Raw genomic sequence first — 16,763 nt, 5'->3', positions numbered from 1 at the left:
TGAATCAAGTATTTCATTGGAAATAATTACATTATAAAATTGAATTGATTTAATCTAGCTGAGGAGAAAAATACACAGGAAAAAGCATTAAAAATTGAATTCATTTAAAAATGTTACAGTAGCGCCTCTATTGTTTCAGTACTCGGTAACGATTGAGTTAAAATTTCATTCTACGTATAGGTTATTTGTTTGTTTCTTCAATATCGATTCTTATCTAACATCCAAAAACAATTCACTGTTCTGTAAAATTGCTTCAAAATTCGTTCTTTCATTGTTTTTCTTACCCTTTCTCATCCTTTCTTTATTTTTCCTTGTCATCCGAATCGTCTACAATTCCACTTCTCTGTCTTGCATGTGCAGCAACCTGACGGAGTGCTTGGGTAGCTATAAAAAGGGATCGCCATCGTCGTAACGCGCATTAACCATTGCGTCGATGTGCTGACTGTGTGAAATTCTATGTCGTTTCTTAACCAACAAATCAAACCAAACATTGCACAAAATAAACACAACGTTACGATTCTGACTGTTGAACGGTGTATTTTACACTTGTTCGAATGAAAACAGGATAAATTGAGAACGTACATAATCCAAGAATAAACGAAGAACACAAAGGAGAAGATCCGGACCGACTTGAAGTACGTTCTGTATCGCGACTCGTTGTGTAATCGTGTTTATCATTTCTGGCGGTAAAAGTGACCACGAATAATTTGTTAAAAAGTGTACCAATTCGTATATAAATCGACATAGTCGATAAAGAAACTTGAAAGAAGAAACCCGGCTGATGTTTTCAGTGACAGACGACGTCACTTTCCATTGTGTTCTTATCTCGATGATATACTATCGCATCGTGCACGAATCGAATGATCAGCACAAGTTTAACGGTAAAAAATAAGAACAGTAACAGTATAAAAGACGCAAGAACAATTGAGATCCAGCCAACGTTGTACTCGTACTGTGACAATTACTTCAGCGCATTTATTTTTGAAGGTACGATCTTGGTACTCTTGCACTCTGCATCGCGACGGTATGAAATAACAAGAGGCTTGATTTGATCAACAAAATCGACAACGGTAGAGGCGGAGACCGTCTGATTTGTAGCGTCCGTACTCAATCCTCAGTGTAGGTTAGTCGGGCGCTCGGTTTGTCGTCCTCTCGACGATTTCCTAAACGCTCGTTCTTCGTGCTGATATTTTTCGCACGATAACGAGATTGTTATCTCCGAGAGATTCTACACGTTTATGTGCCATTTCTACATAACTGGCCAGGATAAAGATACAGTCTTATTGGGGGTGCTCTGGTACGATAGCAGGGTTATCTTAGAATAAACAAACTGTGACAAAAAAAGAAGCTGGAAGCTGCCTGTGATTTTTCTTTCATTACAACCGTGTCGAGCTCTACGAGGATCATTGAAATTGTTTAAGAAGATTATCGAAGAAAACGGAAGAGTAGAAACATTTCATTTTTGACAAGCAGAAGTGTTCGATACGCAACGCACAAATATGGCGGCAAACATGTGCATGCAACAGAATTGTACCGACTCCGTTGGATTTTTGTATGAAATGATCACAGAGGATATGTGGACACCTTTGGAGGCCATGGTGGAATATTTAGAACAAACCCCGTGGTTGTTTTCTTTGATCGGTAGCACTATGATCGGATTAACTGGTATCTTCCCTTTGCTGATCATCCCTATTGAAGAAGGTGCCAATCTAAAAACAGGAGGTAATGCTTCTTCCTTTCATTGGATTATTTTATCATTATTAATATTTTGTTAGCACGACTGTGTACGATTCATATTTGTTTCTACTATGAAAAAGTTTGACGATCATGAATAGGAGGTTATGTACACGTTTTAACGCGCACGCGAGAAATAGCTCACAATAGGTTAGTACAGATGATCTATATGATCAGGTGCAACTTTGGTTTCCCTTAGTTAAGGAAACCTTCCACCATTTGTCCTATTTGTCCATGTTTTTTAAGCGTTGGTATAGAAAGTTCTAGGCTAGACTCTCTCGGGGGTTTCCCCAAGCTTAAAAGCAAATGGCGGGAGACTTCTCCCTCTACCTTTCCCTTTAACCAAGAAAAGCCTTTGTTGCACCCAAGTGGACCAATGAGATGGTTTGTTACTTTGCGATGCGGTGGTATATACATTTAATGGTATATGCACTTCCGGTTCTTTCAGATAGAGTACAAATTTACAGTGGATGAGTTTAAGTTTTTATGAATTTTAACACTAACAATTAATCTAATCTTATACTATATTTAGTTGGTCCCGTCCGATTGGTTACTTAATCATCAATTAATCAATACACCTTTTCGACTTGTTTGCGACAGATAACGCTTAATGAAATTGTGTTCTTTCCTTTTGTACGATTCAAAGATAATCAGAAATAAATGAAATTAATAATCTGTATGGGCTGTACAAAATTATATCGATTAGTTTGGACGCCAATAGTTGACTTGCGAAACCAAGTTCCCTTAGCCATAAGTACACGATAACAATCGATGATCTTTTGTACAAATAGCGAATCGTGTTCAAGTAAAATTATTAGAAATTAAATTGTAACATTTCCGTATTTTATTGGGACAGTTAATTATTGTATCGATTTTGTAATTCTTCGGACGCAATTGGATATTAATACCCGATGCAAATTGTATTTTTATCAGACAATGTTTATCTCGTTAAGTTTCTGTTTCGTCGCGATATGCTTTCGAACGAAATGTTAGAATCTACCTAGATAATTTCAAAATTCTGCACAGAAATTTGACCGAAACAGGAGGTAAATATTTGTACGAAAGGAATTTGTCATGATTTCCAAGTCTGAGGTCACGGATTATTATATCACGGATTCCTAGTTTCCAAACAAATAATTAATATCCATAATTCTCTGAAATAACACAACAAATGCAAAAATTATTCGTACTATATCTTGTCGCATAAAACTAAGCTGATTTTTTTCTTTAATAAAACAGAGATAAATAAGTTTATGGATGTTTTTCAGACAAGCTGATCCATAGAGATCTACTGATTGAAGTTAAATATTGTTTACTCCTTTTCTCCGTTATCTATCTAATTGGAACGAATTAACTGTTATAAGAAACAAATTGCAAATGAAACGACGTATTAACGCAACGTGGCTCTCAGATTGGTGGAGATGTCCATTTTTAGAAATTACTTGGTCGCGTTGGCTGATGTTGCGGTTCACTTGTTCGTTCTTTTTAATAGTTCCACGATTTCGTGCACGCGAAATTATACACGGTACCGTGGCACCGTGGACGGGATAAAAATAATGATAGGTTGTTACGTCGGGTAGGATCCACCGGTGTTTAAAAAGAAACACATTTGGCCCGTATGGGAAGATTCTGCTGCGCACATTATTCACTGCTGCGCATCGTGCCAGCGTCTTCTCCCGAAGTGTAATCTTGTCTCTTAGCGGAAAACATTTCGTATCGAGCCAGACTATTTGCGATGAATGTTTATTGTATCACTAGGGGGGAGACAGAAACGTAGGAGGATCTGGACAATATCTCTACGCCTCTTATTTCATAAGCACGGGGGTCTGTATTCACCCTCCCCATTCGAGGAGTTAATTTTCGCCACTGCCTCGTTCGTAAGCTGCGAACAACGCTGCCATGAAATTCTGCAAATGCTTCAGAGTAACATGGTCGACGCAACGACAAGATGATCCATTGTGCGAGCTGAGTAACGCGTTAACAGAATTCGCGATTCGTGTTAATCCGCGACACTCATTGTTCCACGCCAATGCTTTCATGCAAGCTCGTCGAACTAGTTCCTGAGAATGTATGTAGCGTCAATGGAATTTGCTAGTTGCAAGAAGAAATGGAGGAGAACATGCAAATTCCTTTTTTAAGTATCTAGATCACGAACGAGAAAGGTGGATCCCCATTTTGGCCCCGTTCATCTAGTCGAATGTTTTCTACACTTCTTTCTTTCACATTTTGCTTTTGAAGAAATTTGCTTATCTTCGAGTATAATAGGATCTATCTTTTCTATTGTGTTTTTCAAAGATGTTTAACATTTGGATGTAGCAAAAGAACGCGCGAAGTCCACATGAACGTGGATATTGTGTCACGACACAGGGAACCTCGAAGGTCGTGGAACTTGTTGGATACAATGGAGAATACGAATGAAATTTCCAATTCGTATGTAGGAGGACAGTAGAAGTGTACGTAACACCGTTTTTAATCAACACGTCAATTCAAGGGCGCCATTGCAATGATACCAGTGCACACGGTCATAACTGTAATAAAGTTTTGCAGTAGTTCTCTCCTATCAAAAATGAATGTGTCTATAAATTACTTTATGCAGACAATTCATTTAATAATAATTCGTATCACGAAGAAATGACGATTTTCTTTATTAGGCCTCTCATAAAACTCGTAACGAGTTATATCAGTCGTAAATACTTTGGTTGGTTCTTTATATTCAAATGGATTTCCTGTCTGCATAATTATTATTGGAATTCGCTAGTCGCACTAACCATCGAAATTTCTTATTCTTTTTATTGAAATATTTTAAGACGATCTTATACATGTCTGGATCGAAACGATCTATACGGACCAGGTAACACCTATGGTTCCTAAGGGTGCCCAAAATCCTCCCATACAAAGTATAAAGGATCAAGTCCAACACCTGGCATTTTCCAGAACCCTCGATTACGTCTGGAGATGAAGAAGGAAAATTACGAAACAAATCGATACGCTTGCTTGCCTTTGCTATACTTTTTTCTATTGAAAACTTGTCAACGACACGGTAGAGGCGGTTTTCACTTTTGCACTTTCGTTGGTTAGACACGCGTCAGGCTGTAGTATTGACGGAAATTCTTCTAGAAATTTCCTTCGAAGGACGATCAATAAGGTCGAGGACGTTTAAACAACTTGCAAACGATATTTAAAATTCTATCGAATATTTTGCATGCTATGGTCGCACGCACAACTATTGATAAATAATTGATTCATTATTTATTTTACTACTCTGTTTCAATTGATAAGCCGAGTACTGCAATTGGCAATCGGTTTTCGACGACGTATATGCACGTCGAGGGCAGCGAAAGGATTAAATGGTTGACCGTATCCTGACAGATTATTTTTACCCCACGCTATTAATTGTTTTCCTCGTTTGCAAGTCAAATGAGACCTCTGTATCTCTCTCTTTTTTTCCCTTTATTGAAACACGTGAATCGTTTCTCTGTTCGTTCTTCGACAGCTGCAGTTACCGTGTTTGGTCATCGACCTCCTCTTCGTGATGGTGTTCGTTGGCTGGTGTCTCGATGATCGTATCGTGGTGCAGGATTAAGCAAAGTATCCCATTTAAATTGCGAAACTGTACATAAATCGATGATGCAACGTTGAGCAAGATGATTTTTTCGCGATTCGATCAAACTGCACTTTCGTTGAATTTCTCATTGCTTATTCTCTTTGGTAGATTTCAATTTAAATTCTAAATCATCCAGAGAAAAATAGTCGATGTTCGCTGGAATTTGAGAATTAGAGCAGGAAAATTCCTTAGCCGTAAATGGAGCACCAGGTGTGCAGGCAAAGTGCAATTATCGCACCTCTATTGTCTCCTACGCTCTGGTTGCATTCTTTGAAACGTGTTACGTATAAAAGGATTAGGATGGAATGTTAAAGTTTAGAACGCAGCGATTCTGAACGAATCTGGAAATGACGAAACGGATGGAGCATCAAATGACGTTTCTCTCTCTCTCTCAGAGACACCGACTATTCTAGAGTCTATTATCAAGCTTGTCTCGTTGTGCTACCCACGACACTCGTTCTAATGCAATCTGTATTTGAACCTCTGAATCGTGATCAACTCCATGGAATGGAAAGTATGATTATGTTACATGCATTCCTTCGTTATTCAATTCTTTTTCAGTCGCAATCGTCTCTCAATTTTATATTTTTTCCATCGCGGTAGACCTTGAGTCACTTCCTGTCATTTATCAAAATTGATAAATGATAGATTTCACTTTATTTGTGGCAAATTTTCGATCCAGCTGCGTGCTACTTTGAAGCAATACTTAGTTGCCAAGCTAATTCATCAAACTTCTTGTCAGAAAAGACTTTTTTATTAATTGGCAAATGACAATTTGAAGATTGATCCTCTATCGTATCTATAATTTCATCGAATTGCCGTGCATTTTTCAAAAATGACCACGGAGCAATCAGGAGTCAAGTGTCCGTCTAGTAATCTTTTGCAACTTTTTCAGTAAATATGATGTTTTCGATAAGAAACAATAAAAATAAACGAAACAAAATGACCGTTGATATTGTTGCGAGCGAATGTTGATAAAGCTATCAAATTGATCGATAATTTTACAGCGACATTGTAATGATACCATCGTGTATAAAATCGCGACTTTTTTTTAAGCATAACTAAAATGTTTCTAAAATTGCACAGTTATCTGAAGTATTTCAAATATTACGCAATGAATAGGATTAAAAATTCCATTTCGGAGATAATAAAAATGATATATGATTCGGTAGAACGAAAAGATTCCTTATCAATTGAATTTGAAACAGGAATTTAATAAATTCTCGATACTAAAAATATTTATCATTCGGAGCAGGTAAATTTAGAATTTAAAGAAACTAACGATTTGCCATGCAAATTGATCTCGTTTCCATTTAAAATGTCGCGATGATAGTAACAGAATACATTACTGTCTCATCCTCTCTAAATTGTATATTCCAAGTTTTGTTTTCAAAGAACAGCGAGAAAACGTTCGCGAAAGGGATTAATTATTCTAATGCATGCGCGTCGTAATAGCACAATTAAGCAAGTTTGATGGTGGAGATTGTTGAGTGCAATAACGTTGCGTTGTTTCATCATGAAAAATGCTTCTTTGTCCATAAACAATTCTAAGAATCGCGTTTAAGATGAAGATCGTAAGATGAAGATGCAAGACGCGCTTGATTCCAAGGCGCCACGCGACACAGAAACGAAAATTCAATGCCTCGGACTCATGTTTCCAAATTATCGTACAACTAATTATCGCGTAGCGCAATTCGGGAACTCGTCGTTGAAGATAACACAGATTTATCATTGGTCACGCGCCATAAACGCGCTTATTTTCCTCATGCACTTATTTTGCAAGCAACGTTGTTAAAATAAAACTATCCGCGATTCTGTATAGAAGATGTTACAAATTTGCTACCCGAGTTAATTTTGTATGAATTCTGTTTTGGTGACAATTTCCTTCAAAATTGAATACTTCAACTGTACTAAAATTATATCAGAACCGAGCATCCGAAAAAAAAAGATGGAATAATGCAGTTTAAGTTGCATAATGCAAAAAAACGCGCATGTAATTAGACACGGTTCGGTTGACCATCAGTGGGTGTAAACGAAACAGGGAAAGGGTTTTTCCGTTGCAGAGAGTTTATCGCTAACGTGTCATCGCAACTTTTATTACTAATGGCTTATTGTTTGACTGTTTGCATTCATTCGTAGAACCGCTGTCACAACTCTTTCCTACTTCAATCATTTCAATTGTAAACACACCGAATCTTTTTTAAGGAACAACGGTTGACATGTTTCATATATCCTAGTAACTGTGGCTCGTGTGCAGTGTGTAAACACTGATTCGTCTTAAAAAGTATCGAGACTAACGCAAGATTTATTGATCCGTCCCATCGATCACGAGGTCGGTGCAAGGTTCGCGATTCCGCGAGGGGAAATACATGCTGATTCTGCACGCATCAAAGAAAATGTACATACATTTGAATTATATTATTAAGGATAGAATGTTAAAAAATGATGTTACACATTACAAATTTCTTTTTCCTATAAATAATTCAAGCAATGAATGGAGTGAAAGTAGCGCATAAGTAAAGAAATTCAATGATTAATCGTATATACATTTTCCTTCTTTTTCCTCTGCGTACGTATTACACTCGGGAAATTACTCGTTCGTGCAACTTTTGCAACCGATGACTTTATTTGTTCCAATTTCCCTGCATCGCGTGCTCGTGTTCGACGTCCGAGACGAAAAGTCCCTCGTACGCTGGAGATTTATGTCGATTGAATAAAAGATTTCCACGTGGAATTGTAAAGGTCTGTTTCACGAGGACAAGACGTGCAACTAGCTGCAACTATTTTTCACGAAAAGGTTGTCGTATCGAGAAAACTCGGGGGTTTACTGAACTTTTCGCTCGAAACGAACGAACGTTTATCTTTATAGAATAATTAACCGCGGTCGTAATTGTCCGATTATTATTGTTTGTCGTATGAGAAAATTAATCGAGGGTACGTCGACTGTCTTGAATACCCGATTTGATATTCCGTCTTACGTTATCGTTCTGAAATTGTTTTCAAACTGAACTGATGAATTTTTCAACGAACGAGTGTCTATACTGTTCATTAAGAATACTGCGCGTTCTGCGCTCTTCTTAATTCTTCATTTAATAATCTGCTCCACAAAAAGTGGATCAAGGTCTGCCGAGCAACTATCTCAATCTCGCATTGATGCAGGCACACATTTTTTAAAATAATCTTTCATTAAAATAAAAAAAGATCCCGATTATCTTTCTCAATTAATCGCAAAAAATAATCCGTAAAATTTCTTGAACATTTGTCCAAAATCAAGACTGGACTAATCGCGATAAACCAATTATATTTGGTTCTTTTTGTAAATCTAAGAAGATAGTACAGTTGACGTAATGAAAAATACAATAATCTATATAATTGGCGATCGGTTGCCGGCAGTGATTGATATCATCTAATCGTACAGAATGATAGGGAAAACGGTGTTTGATTTCTTCTCAAGTGGCTGTTTCTGAAGGAGAATTAAACTGATTTTACTTTTTAATCCCCTCGGATTTTATTCTCAAGCGGTCCGGAAAATCATTGCAAAAGGTTAACTTATTAAGTGTGGAATAGTGTGGGTGATCGATTGAAATAGGACTAAAATGTAGGGTAAAGGTATCGAGTTGACTGGATCGCGTTTTAATACGATCACCTTCTATCCATGCGAGGAAATCAATCGCGAGTGAAATTATCGATGATACGCGATTTGGCTTCGAAATTTATCGACAACTCGCAGGAGAAACCAACTCATCATCCGTGTCGATATTTCTACTCATATGTATGGTTTAGTAAATGGGATTTGCTAGGATCACATTGTTCGTTCAGTGGACCTAATTTTCGATAATTGCTAGCATTCGACGTAGAAATTTTAATAACAAAGCCTTCGGATGTTACCCTTCCTTCATTAATCACGACAGAAAACTTCCTATTCAACCGGATGTCTCTATCATGAAACAATGTAAAATCAACAGACCAAATGCAAAATAACTTCAAATACAATGCTGTGTTGTAAAATGCTCCTAGACAATAGACTCCAATATTTAAAATGTAAAGAGGACAGATATCTGTTGATAAAACAGTAATTGTTGCCTTTCAGTCATCATTCATGTTGCTGCGTTAAATCAAGCGGAGAGTGAGAGTCTCTTTGCCTCTCCAGTGTAAAAGGTTAACGACCGAATTTTAGATCCTTCAAGTAACGCAATATACTATGAATCTAACGTATCTCCATTGGGTTTCTATGTTACAGACAGCGCCGGTACGTTGAAAGTATTGCTGAGCTTCGCAGTCGGTGGTCTTTTGGGCGACGTCTTCCTCCACCTTTTGCCGGAAGCATGGGCGAACAGTTCGATGCAAAAAGGTACGATAATACTGGAGGATTTGGATGCCTCTTGCGATTCGACCGAAGAAAACGCGTTTTATCGGAAGAAATGGAGATAGAAGGTATTAGCAACTAGTGGTTCGCCCTTGCTTGCAATACCATCGCACAAAATGGCAACAGAGGCGTTTCGTGATTCAGTTGAAAGATGAGTCACATTAGATAATGAATAAACCAATCGCGAAGCCCGCATGAATGGACTTCGAACGAAATTCTGCAGGCTTATTTCTACTTTACTGTAAAATTTTTGAAGAAACTATAAGGGATTGCTCTTTAGCTACGATATCCTATCATTTATTAATAATGGCTCCTAGAATGACTTAGAAGTACGAAATCAGCTTGCACAGAATGGTCCATAATTTACAATTTCAAACAAATTATTGACAAAACATTGCGTAATGAGTATGACAAATTATATAACAATGAAACGTAAATATGCGACACAAGGAAGCAGCAATAGTGTCACGGGGTTAATGAAGCCTTGAACGACGCAGCCCGGAAAGTCCCCCTGTTTATCGACTTCGAATATTAAGAAACCGATCGATCAGTGCAATAATATCTGCGCATCCTATACAGGCTCTCTACTCTTCTCTTTCTGTATCGTTCAATCAAGAATGCATGTGCAGTTCACGTGCGCCATCCGCAATTTTGTGCGCTCGCTATGGCGTCTATGCCCTCGAGACACCGGTTGCTTTATCACTCTTTTAATCGTTTTGAACTCTACCGACCCCGTGTCGTCTGCAAAAATTTTTACCTAGAATGTTTCCTGTCACCGAATGTTATCGCTGTTTCAAACGACAGAGACGAATGTACAGTCTTTCCAGGAATTTTTCGTTCACATTTAAGTCCAGATTAATTGAGACAATATTGAATAGTTCTATCGTGTATGCTAGGCCAGACTCGAAGCGATCCTCTGCCTTCGTCGACCTCTTTGTGAGCGGTTCAAACGACGCTCTGAAAGTCTATTGTGCCTCAGTTGCGGATTTCAATTGCCAGTTGTCCTCTCTTGAATGAAATCGACTCGATTCTTCTAGTTCACATGCGATTTCCGAGTTACCTGCTTCATTAAATTGTAGTTAATCAAAATTGTTGTCATTTCAGCGACCGACGCTGGACATCCGTCGATGAGCTGTGGCATGTGGGTACTTAGTGGCTTCCTGGTGTTCGTCATAGCGGAAAAACTCTTTGGATTCGAGCAGGAAGCTGAACCCGATGATGCGTTCGCGAATCAGAAAGAAATACTCGATGAAACGAGCATTGATGATGAGAAGGAAATGGAGAACAACAATTGTATCACGTCGATGGGAAACAATCTGAAAAATGGTTTCTCGAAACGTTACACCAAGACTGACTTCGAAAAGGCTATGAACGAGGTAATATATCAATATTCCTAATTTCTATAAGATACTCGTGGACAAAGATTTTTCTACATGCATGTTCATGTACATGGTTTTTTGCAGATGCAACCATTTTTGGAGAAGAAGAATGGATACTCTCACTTGTCGAATGGTTACAAAGATACTCATAAGAATGGCTTTATCAATGGTATCAAGCCAGTCTTAATGTGCAGCGAGTTCTCAAATACTCTGAAAGGACTGTCGTTAAATGATGCGGAAGATTGCTTGAAGAAATTGACAAAAACCAATGGCTTCTCGATTAAATCATCAAAAAGTAACGTCCCTAGCGCTAAAAAGATTCCTACGACAGACAAAGCCAAACACATAACCGGTTACCTTAATTTGGTAGCCAATATCATAGACAATTTCACTCATGGCCTGGCCGTGGGTGGTTCATTCCTTGTTTCCTTCCGTTTGGGAGTTCTTACTACTTTTGCTATTCTCATACACGAGATACCTCACGAGGTTGGAGATTTTGCTATTCTGTTACGCAGTGGATTTAACAGATGGGATGCTGCGCGGGCGCAGCTTCTCACTGCCACTGGTGGCATTTTTGGAGCTATGTTTGCAGTATGTTTCTCCGGCGGTGAAGTAGGTAGGTATATTTATATACATTTATGATCAATCTTTTAAAATATGTATCAATTTTTAATTGAAATGTTACTTTGTGTCTAGGCGCAAAAACAAGTTGGATATTACCATTCACCGCGGGTGGTTTTCTACACATTGGATTGGTAACCATTTTGCCTGAACTGCTTAAAGAATCTAATCCCAAAGAATCTTTAAAGCAGTTCACCGCGTTATTATTCGGTATTCTCGTGATGGCAATTCTAACAATCTTTTGCGACTAGGGTTAGGCTGTTTTATAATAGCCTTTAGAATTCAGTGGTCGATCTACTAATGTTGGTGCTTACCGAGGATAGAGTTTTTTGAGGGTAGGATCTCGGTACGTACCAGGACAGTAATTCGAGTTTGCCATAAAAAAAAAAGAATTGTACCGTGTAATACTTGTTGCTCAATAGGGGTGAATGTACGTTGTGAGACGGCGAAAACGAGGAACCATGATTTCATTACGCGAATGTAGTATTTTCTTTTCGTTTTTTTTAAATCGGTCTAATACTGGTTTTGAGTTTACCTGTGATCATCCTTAATGAAGGAGTTTCATTTGCACCTCGGTGATGTACGTCGGTCTCGTTTTGCGGTGAGTAATGTTCGTGTTTTTCTGAAAATGAGAGAAGTAAGAGAATGAAAACGAAATGAAAGGAAGTATTTATACAAATTACTTTTATATTTTTCGATCGTTTATTGGGGATCGTATTATTGGCAATTCGGTATTATCAATTTATATTAATACCTTGAGAGATATTGTTATAAACAGTTGCATAGTTTATACATGAATATATACATGTTCCTCTATAAACTATCGAAAGCATGTTGTAAAGAAACGCGATTCCGTTTTTGAGATATCGACACACTTAAACCTTGTTATCCAGAAATTCCATATGTGAATCTAGTATTGACGTATGACTTTCACGTTGTGAAATGAATCATTGTGTATATAATGTTTATGCTTCCTTGTTTAGTGTTTGAAAAAAAGAAAAAAAAAATGAAAGAACATTTTGTAAACTACACACAGAAAAAGCAAGTATATTTTCGGATATAAACGTCAGTTCGTTCGACACACGTACTCCGACACGACAGATGTATATTTTAAGTTCCTACACAGTTTTGTAAATAATATATCGAATTTACTATTTTATCGTGGAAGTAACAAGGAAAAAAAGAAATTATTACAGATATAAAAACACAAAATTCATACATCAGTACATAAAGAAAAATAATCCATTAAAGTGTTATGCAAAGTCTGTAAAATTGGTATGTAGATATAGACATTGTATTTAATAAAATTTGAAAAATCGTGTAAAATCAAGTATTTTAGAAAATTTGTAAGATCATGGATTAAGTGAGTCATTGACCTAAAAGGAGAATCCATCTGTTCTCCATAGTATCATGTGCGATTTAATGAACGGCACAAAAACAAATATAATCCTTGTACTTAAAGAAAACAAGGTATTCACCAACAAAACTTGACACATGAGTATTCTTTTCAATCATGTGTAAATAGAGGTTCTATACTTATGAAGCTGGTTTAAACAGCAATTTGGCAAGTATATTTTCTATAAACTATGACTAAACAAGCAAATTGTTCATATATAACCATTATAATTTGTAAATAAAATATGTTATTCTATAAAACCAGCCTGGGTGTGTTTGAAATCTTTTTTTCGTTCTAACAAACAACACGAATTAGAATAGTACAAAATAATTTATTAAACAATCTTCTTAGAACATAAGAAACATAACAATTCTTTACCTTTATTAGACAGGTAACTGAAGTACCTTATATACTATACATATACAGGATTGTCGGTTAGGGGGAGTATCCTTTAAGAGGGTGATGACCGAGATGATCAACTTTCCTTTTACCAAAATACTCGTTAAACATTAGTTTTCAAATTATTAATGAAAAACGTCGACTAATTACAGCGCGTATGGAATGCGTGCTTAACCACAGGAATGTCGGCTACGAACTGAGCACGACTCGCTGTCGAGTAGTTTGTAAACAAGCACGCTCTAAACCAGTTTTGTAGCCGACACTCGCGCAGCTTAGCCTACGTTCTATGTGCGTTCTGATTTCTCAGTGTTTTCCATTAAAATAATTTAAAAATTAAATATTAATGAGTATTGCGGTAAGGGAAAAAGTTTTTCGAAATCAGCCCAGCTGCCATCCTCTCAAATGATATTCACCCATGGCCGAACACCCTGTATACAGACATTATGTATTATTTTTTGTTTCTTTGATTCACACATACACACGCACACTCGTTGTATAATACACTGTATATTTATTTATTAAAATTTGCAACATATTCGTTACCGAATATGTAGTTATTCACAGTCTTTGTGTAATATCAACAAGCGATATCAAAGTGTCTATGCCTAAAGGAGTTTCGTTACGCGTAAAACTTCGTACAATGACTTAGAACATGAATTAACATACCAGAGTTCCTTCTTCACGAATGTTCAATCACACACACTTCATATTTCCTATTTATAATTCATCACGGGTGTTTTCAACTGTTTGAAGCTTTTCAACCAGCACATTTAAGATATCGTAAGAGTTCGAAAAATGCTTTACGATTGGAAGTAATACATCTTTGGTTTCTCTGAATTGATTTATACAAATCGGAGTAATAGTGTTCATACTTTCGGCAATGGTTTCAAGGAATTCATCATTAAATAATGAACTAAGATCCTCTTTAACACTTCTTATCATTAGATTACTTAAATGTTTACAATACTCGTACATTAGCACTTTTTTTTCTATATCTGCAGGTGCGTATGCTTTTATTCTTGTTTGCTTTTGTTTTGCATCCGTGATTTGTTCTATATTTTGTCTTTCAATAATTAGGTCACTGATTAGTTTCATGACTTTTATTTGTATTTGCAACTCATCATCAACCAAAATCTTTCCAAATATTTCTACTCCTCCATGATCAATCCAAATTTTTTGAGCTGCTGGGAACTGTCTTATTAAGGCACTCAAAGCAAAGAGACACCTTGATTTCACATCTACTATATTATTTGTAGATAATATATATAAAAGTTTCTGAACAAGATCACTTTCTAATGCTTTCAACTGAACTTGAGGATTGGACTGAACTGCTGCACCAAGAAGCCTTAAAGCTTCAGCTTTTATTTCATTATTTGTTCCATTAAGGCATGGAGATACAATTTTACTCATGCTGGAATTGAGATATTAAGAATGTAAATCCTTGTAATTTCATTATAGGTAAGTCATTTTTATACCTACCCTTCCATATCGGTAAACACTTTGGCATTATCAATGTGATGAAGTAAATATTCTAGGTTATGCAAAATATCTAATATTTCCTTCACTTCTATTATTGTTAAAGTTCCCATAGTGATTGCATTCTTATGAGTTTGAAACTTTTGAATATAATTATTTAACAGTTCTGAATCGGTTGTAATATTTATCTCAAGTTCTTTAAGCTCTTTTTTCAGTGTCTCATAGTCGCGAAATTTTTTTTTTATTTCTTTAGCATGTTCGTCCTAAAAGTACAATATATATAGAAAATTTATTCTAATCTTCTGTGTAGAATAGAAATAATTACATCTAATTCTGGAATATTCTCTGCATTATCTTGTTTCATCTTTTTTAATCTAGCCTTTAATTCCTGTATTGGATGTTCAAACAAGTCAGGTTTTTCTGTAGTCACAGAAGTGTCTTCATCTTCAAAAATTGCTTTTTCAGGATGTAATGTTAAAGAATTTGTGGCTGAATCTGTAATTGAATGTGTAACATTCAAATTGTCAGTAGAATGTTCTTCATCCAGATCCTCAACATCCAACAATTTGGCTTCTGTAACTCCAGTTTGCACATTGTGCCGTATGTGCAACCCTCTAGGTAGTGGTGTACCTAATAAAACATATAATAAATACAAAAATGAATCGTATTATAAACGATTTTATTCGCACCCATAAATACATTTCTGTGTACGTTACTGTGGTATATATTTTGTGCTATATCATATTTAAATATATGTATTTAATATATTTCGAAATAACATAAACCAAAATTTTTACAGAAAATCTTTTATTAGATCGAGGATATCACATTTAAACAATGACAGAGGAATTATAATTCGTGTTCTCGAAAAAATCAGGATGCCAAATTTGACTGACGTGGTATTAGGAAGAGCACAATCAGCTGCGTAAAAAAGTAGTCCCATACATTTCGTCGTAGAATATTAAATAAATGTTTACTTACCTTTTTTTACAATTTGCCATTCCCGGGTTGGTATAAATGTCGTTTCATTTTTTTCCGTGTTACCGGATATTACCGGTAACAAGAGTAAACATGTTAGAATAATCGTATTAGATTGCATTCTTCTAAGTTCTTGCCGTTGACCAAGGGATACAACTTTTCTCAAGATACGCCGTCAACTTCCGCAAAACTCTTTATAATTTTTCAATAAATTTTTGTTAACCGTATTAAAATACTTTCTTAATATTTTTACGAAGCTCTTTCATCGCACATCTGTTCAATTTAAATGTTATTCATGTGTTGCGCCTGATATTTATGCAGGCAATGTATCGATGCTAGTTTCATGTTTTCACCATCAAGGATTATGTAGACCAATAGTCGTTAAGCGCGTCGTTGCCAAACTTTTCATTCAGACCGTATTATTATTCATTTTATAACGTTTTTCTACGCCTAATAAATATTATTATATCTATTGTAGAAAGAACTTATATTCTTGAAATTTTTATATTTGTAAATATATGATATTTCATGTTTTTATATTCATTGTAAAGTATAATTGTATGTATAAAAGAATATCGTGTAATTTCCGCATTTAATGTTCGAAAAAATACTAATAATTAAAATATACATATGAGCGAGATAGCCCTTCTCTTTACAATAATTCATGTATTAATTTTGAAGGGTATACAATGATTTTTAAATTGATTAGCTGAAGAAAATTCTGAAGAGTACGGAACTAAACGAATTCGTTTTCGATTCGATTAATTTCTTTCATGATTAACCTAAAATAGGGGGCTAAATAACACCCGT

General features: G+C 36.1%; 2 protein-coding genes across 3 annotated transcripts; one reads left to right on the top strand and one right to left on the bottom strand.

The window, feature by feature from the left end:
* Positions 1-398: 398 nt before the first annotated feature.
* Zip99C (Zinc transporter Zip99C) lies at positions 399-12,745 on the top strand. 2 transcript variants are annotated; one of them, XM_034316991.2, is made up of 5 exons: positions 399-1,722; positions 9,579-9,689; positions 10,809-11,080; positions 11,168-11,699; positions 11,780-12,745. In XM_034316991.2, exons 1-5 carry the CDS (start codon positions 1,500-1,502, stop codon positions 11,953-11,955), a joined length of 1,314 nt encoding a protein of 437 aa, XP_034172882.2. In that variant the 5' UTR covers positions 399-1,499; the 3' UTR covers positions 11,956-12,745. The 2 variants fall into 2 exon arrangements, with proteins under 2 accessions (XP_034172882.2, XP_034172883.2); XM_034316992.2 differs by having other exon boundaries at positions 1,580-1,722; positions 9,579-9,772.
* On the bottom strand, positions 12,189-16,320 carry Sil1 (Sil1 nucleotide exchange factor). Its single transcript, XM_034316990.2, has 4 exons — positions 15,957-16,320; positions 15,301-15,605; positions 14,979-15,238; positions 12,189-14,910 (listed from the first exon to the last, which is right to left on the bottom strand). The coding sequence occupies exons 1-4, from the start codon at positions 16,072-16,074 to the stop codon at positions 14,217-14,219; spliced, it is 1,377 nt and encodes a 458-aa protein (XP_034172881.1). The 5' UTR covers positions 16,075-16,320; the 3' UTR covers positions 12,189-14,216.
* Between the last annotated feature and the right edge of the window lie 443 nt (positions 16,321-16,763).

The sequence above is a fragment of the Osmia lignaria genome, chromosome 16 (genome assembly GCF_051020975.1).
Source record: "Osmia lignaria lignaria isolate PbOS001 chromosome 16, iyOsmLign1, whole genome shotgun sequence".
In the NCBI taxonomy this organism is placed as follows: domain Eukaryota; kingdom Metazoa; phylum Arthropoda; class Insecta; order Hymenoptera; family Megachilidae; genus Osmia; species Osmia lignaria.
This window is presented reverse-complemented; position numbering and strand designations above follow the sequence as displayed.

Bases quoted from the DNA above. Each gene is read 5' to 3' on its own strand.
- Zip99C (XM_034316991.2), top strand. From the start codon at position 1,500: ATGGCGGCAAACATGTGCATGCAACAGAATTGTACCGACTCCGTTGGA. The intron at 1,723-9,578 runs GTAATGCTTCTT...TCTATGTTACAG, and splicing joins TGCCAATCTAAAAACAGGAG to ACAGCGCCGGTACGTTGAAA. The intron at 9,690-10,808 runs GTACGATAATAC...TTGTCATTTCAG, and splicing joins GAACAGTTCGATGCAAAAAG to CGACCGACGCTGGACATCCG.
- Sil1 (XM_034316990.2), bottom strand. From the start codon at position 16,074: ATGCAATCTAATACGATTATTCTAACATGTTTACTCTTGTTACCGGTA. The intron at 15,606-15,956 runs GTAAGTAAACAT...ATGTTTTATTAG, and splicing joins ATGGCAAATTGTAAAAAAAG to GTACACCACTACCTAGAGGG. The intron at 14,911-14,978 runs GTAGGTATAAAA...TCTCAATTCCAG, and splicing joins GTGTTTACCGATATGGAAGG to CATGAGTAAAATTGTATCTC.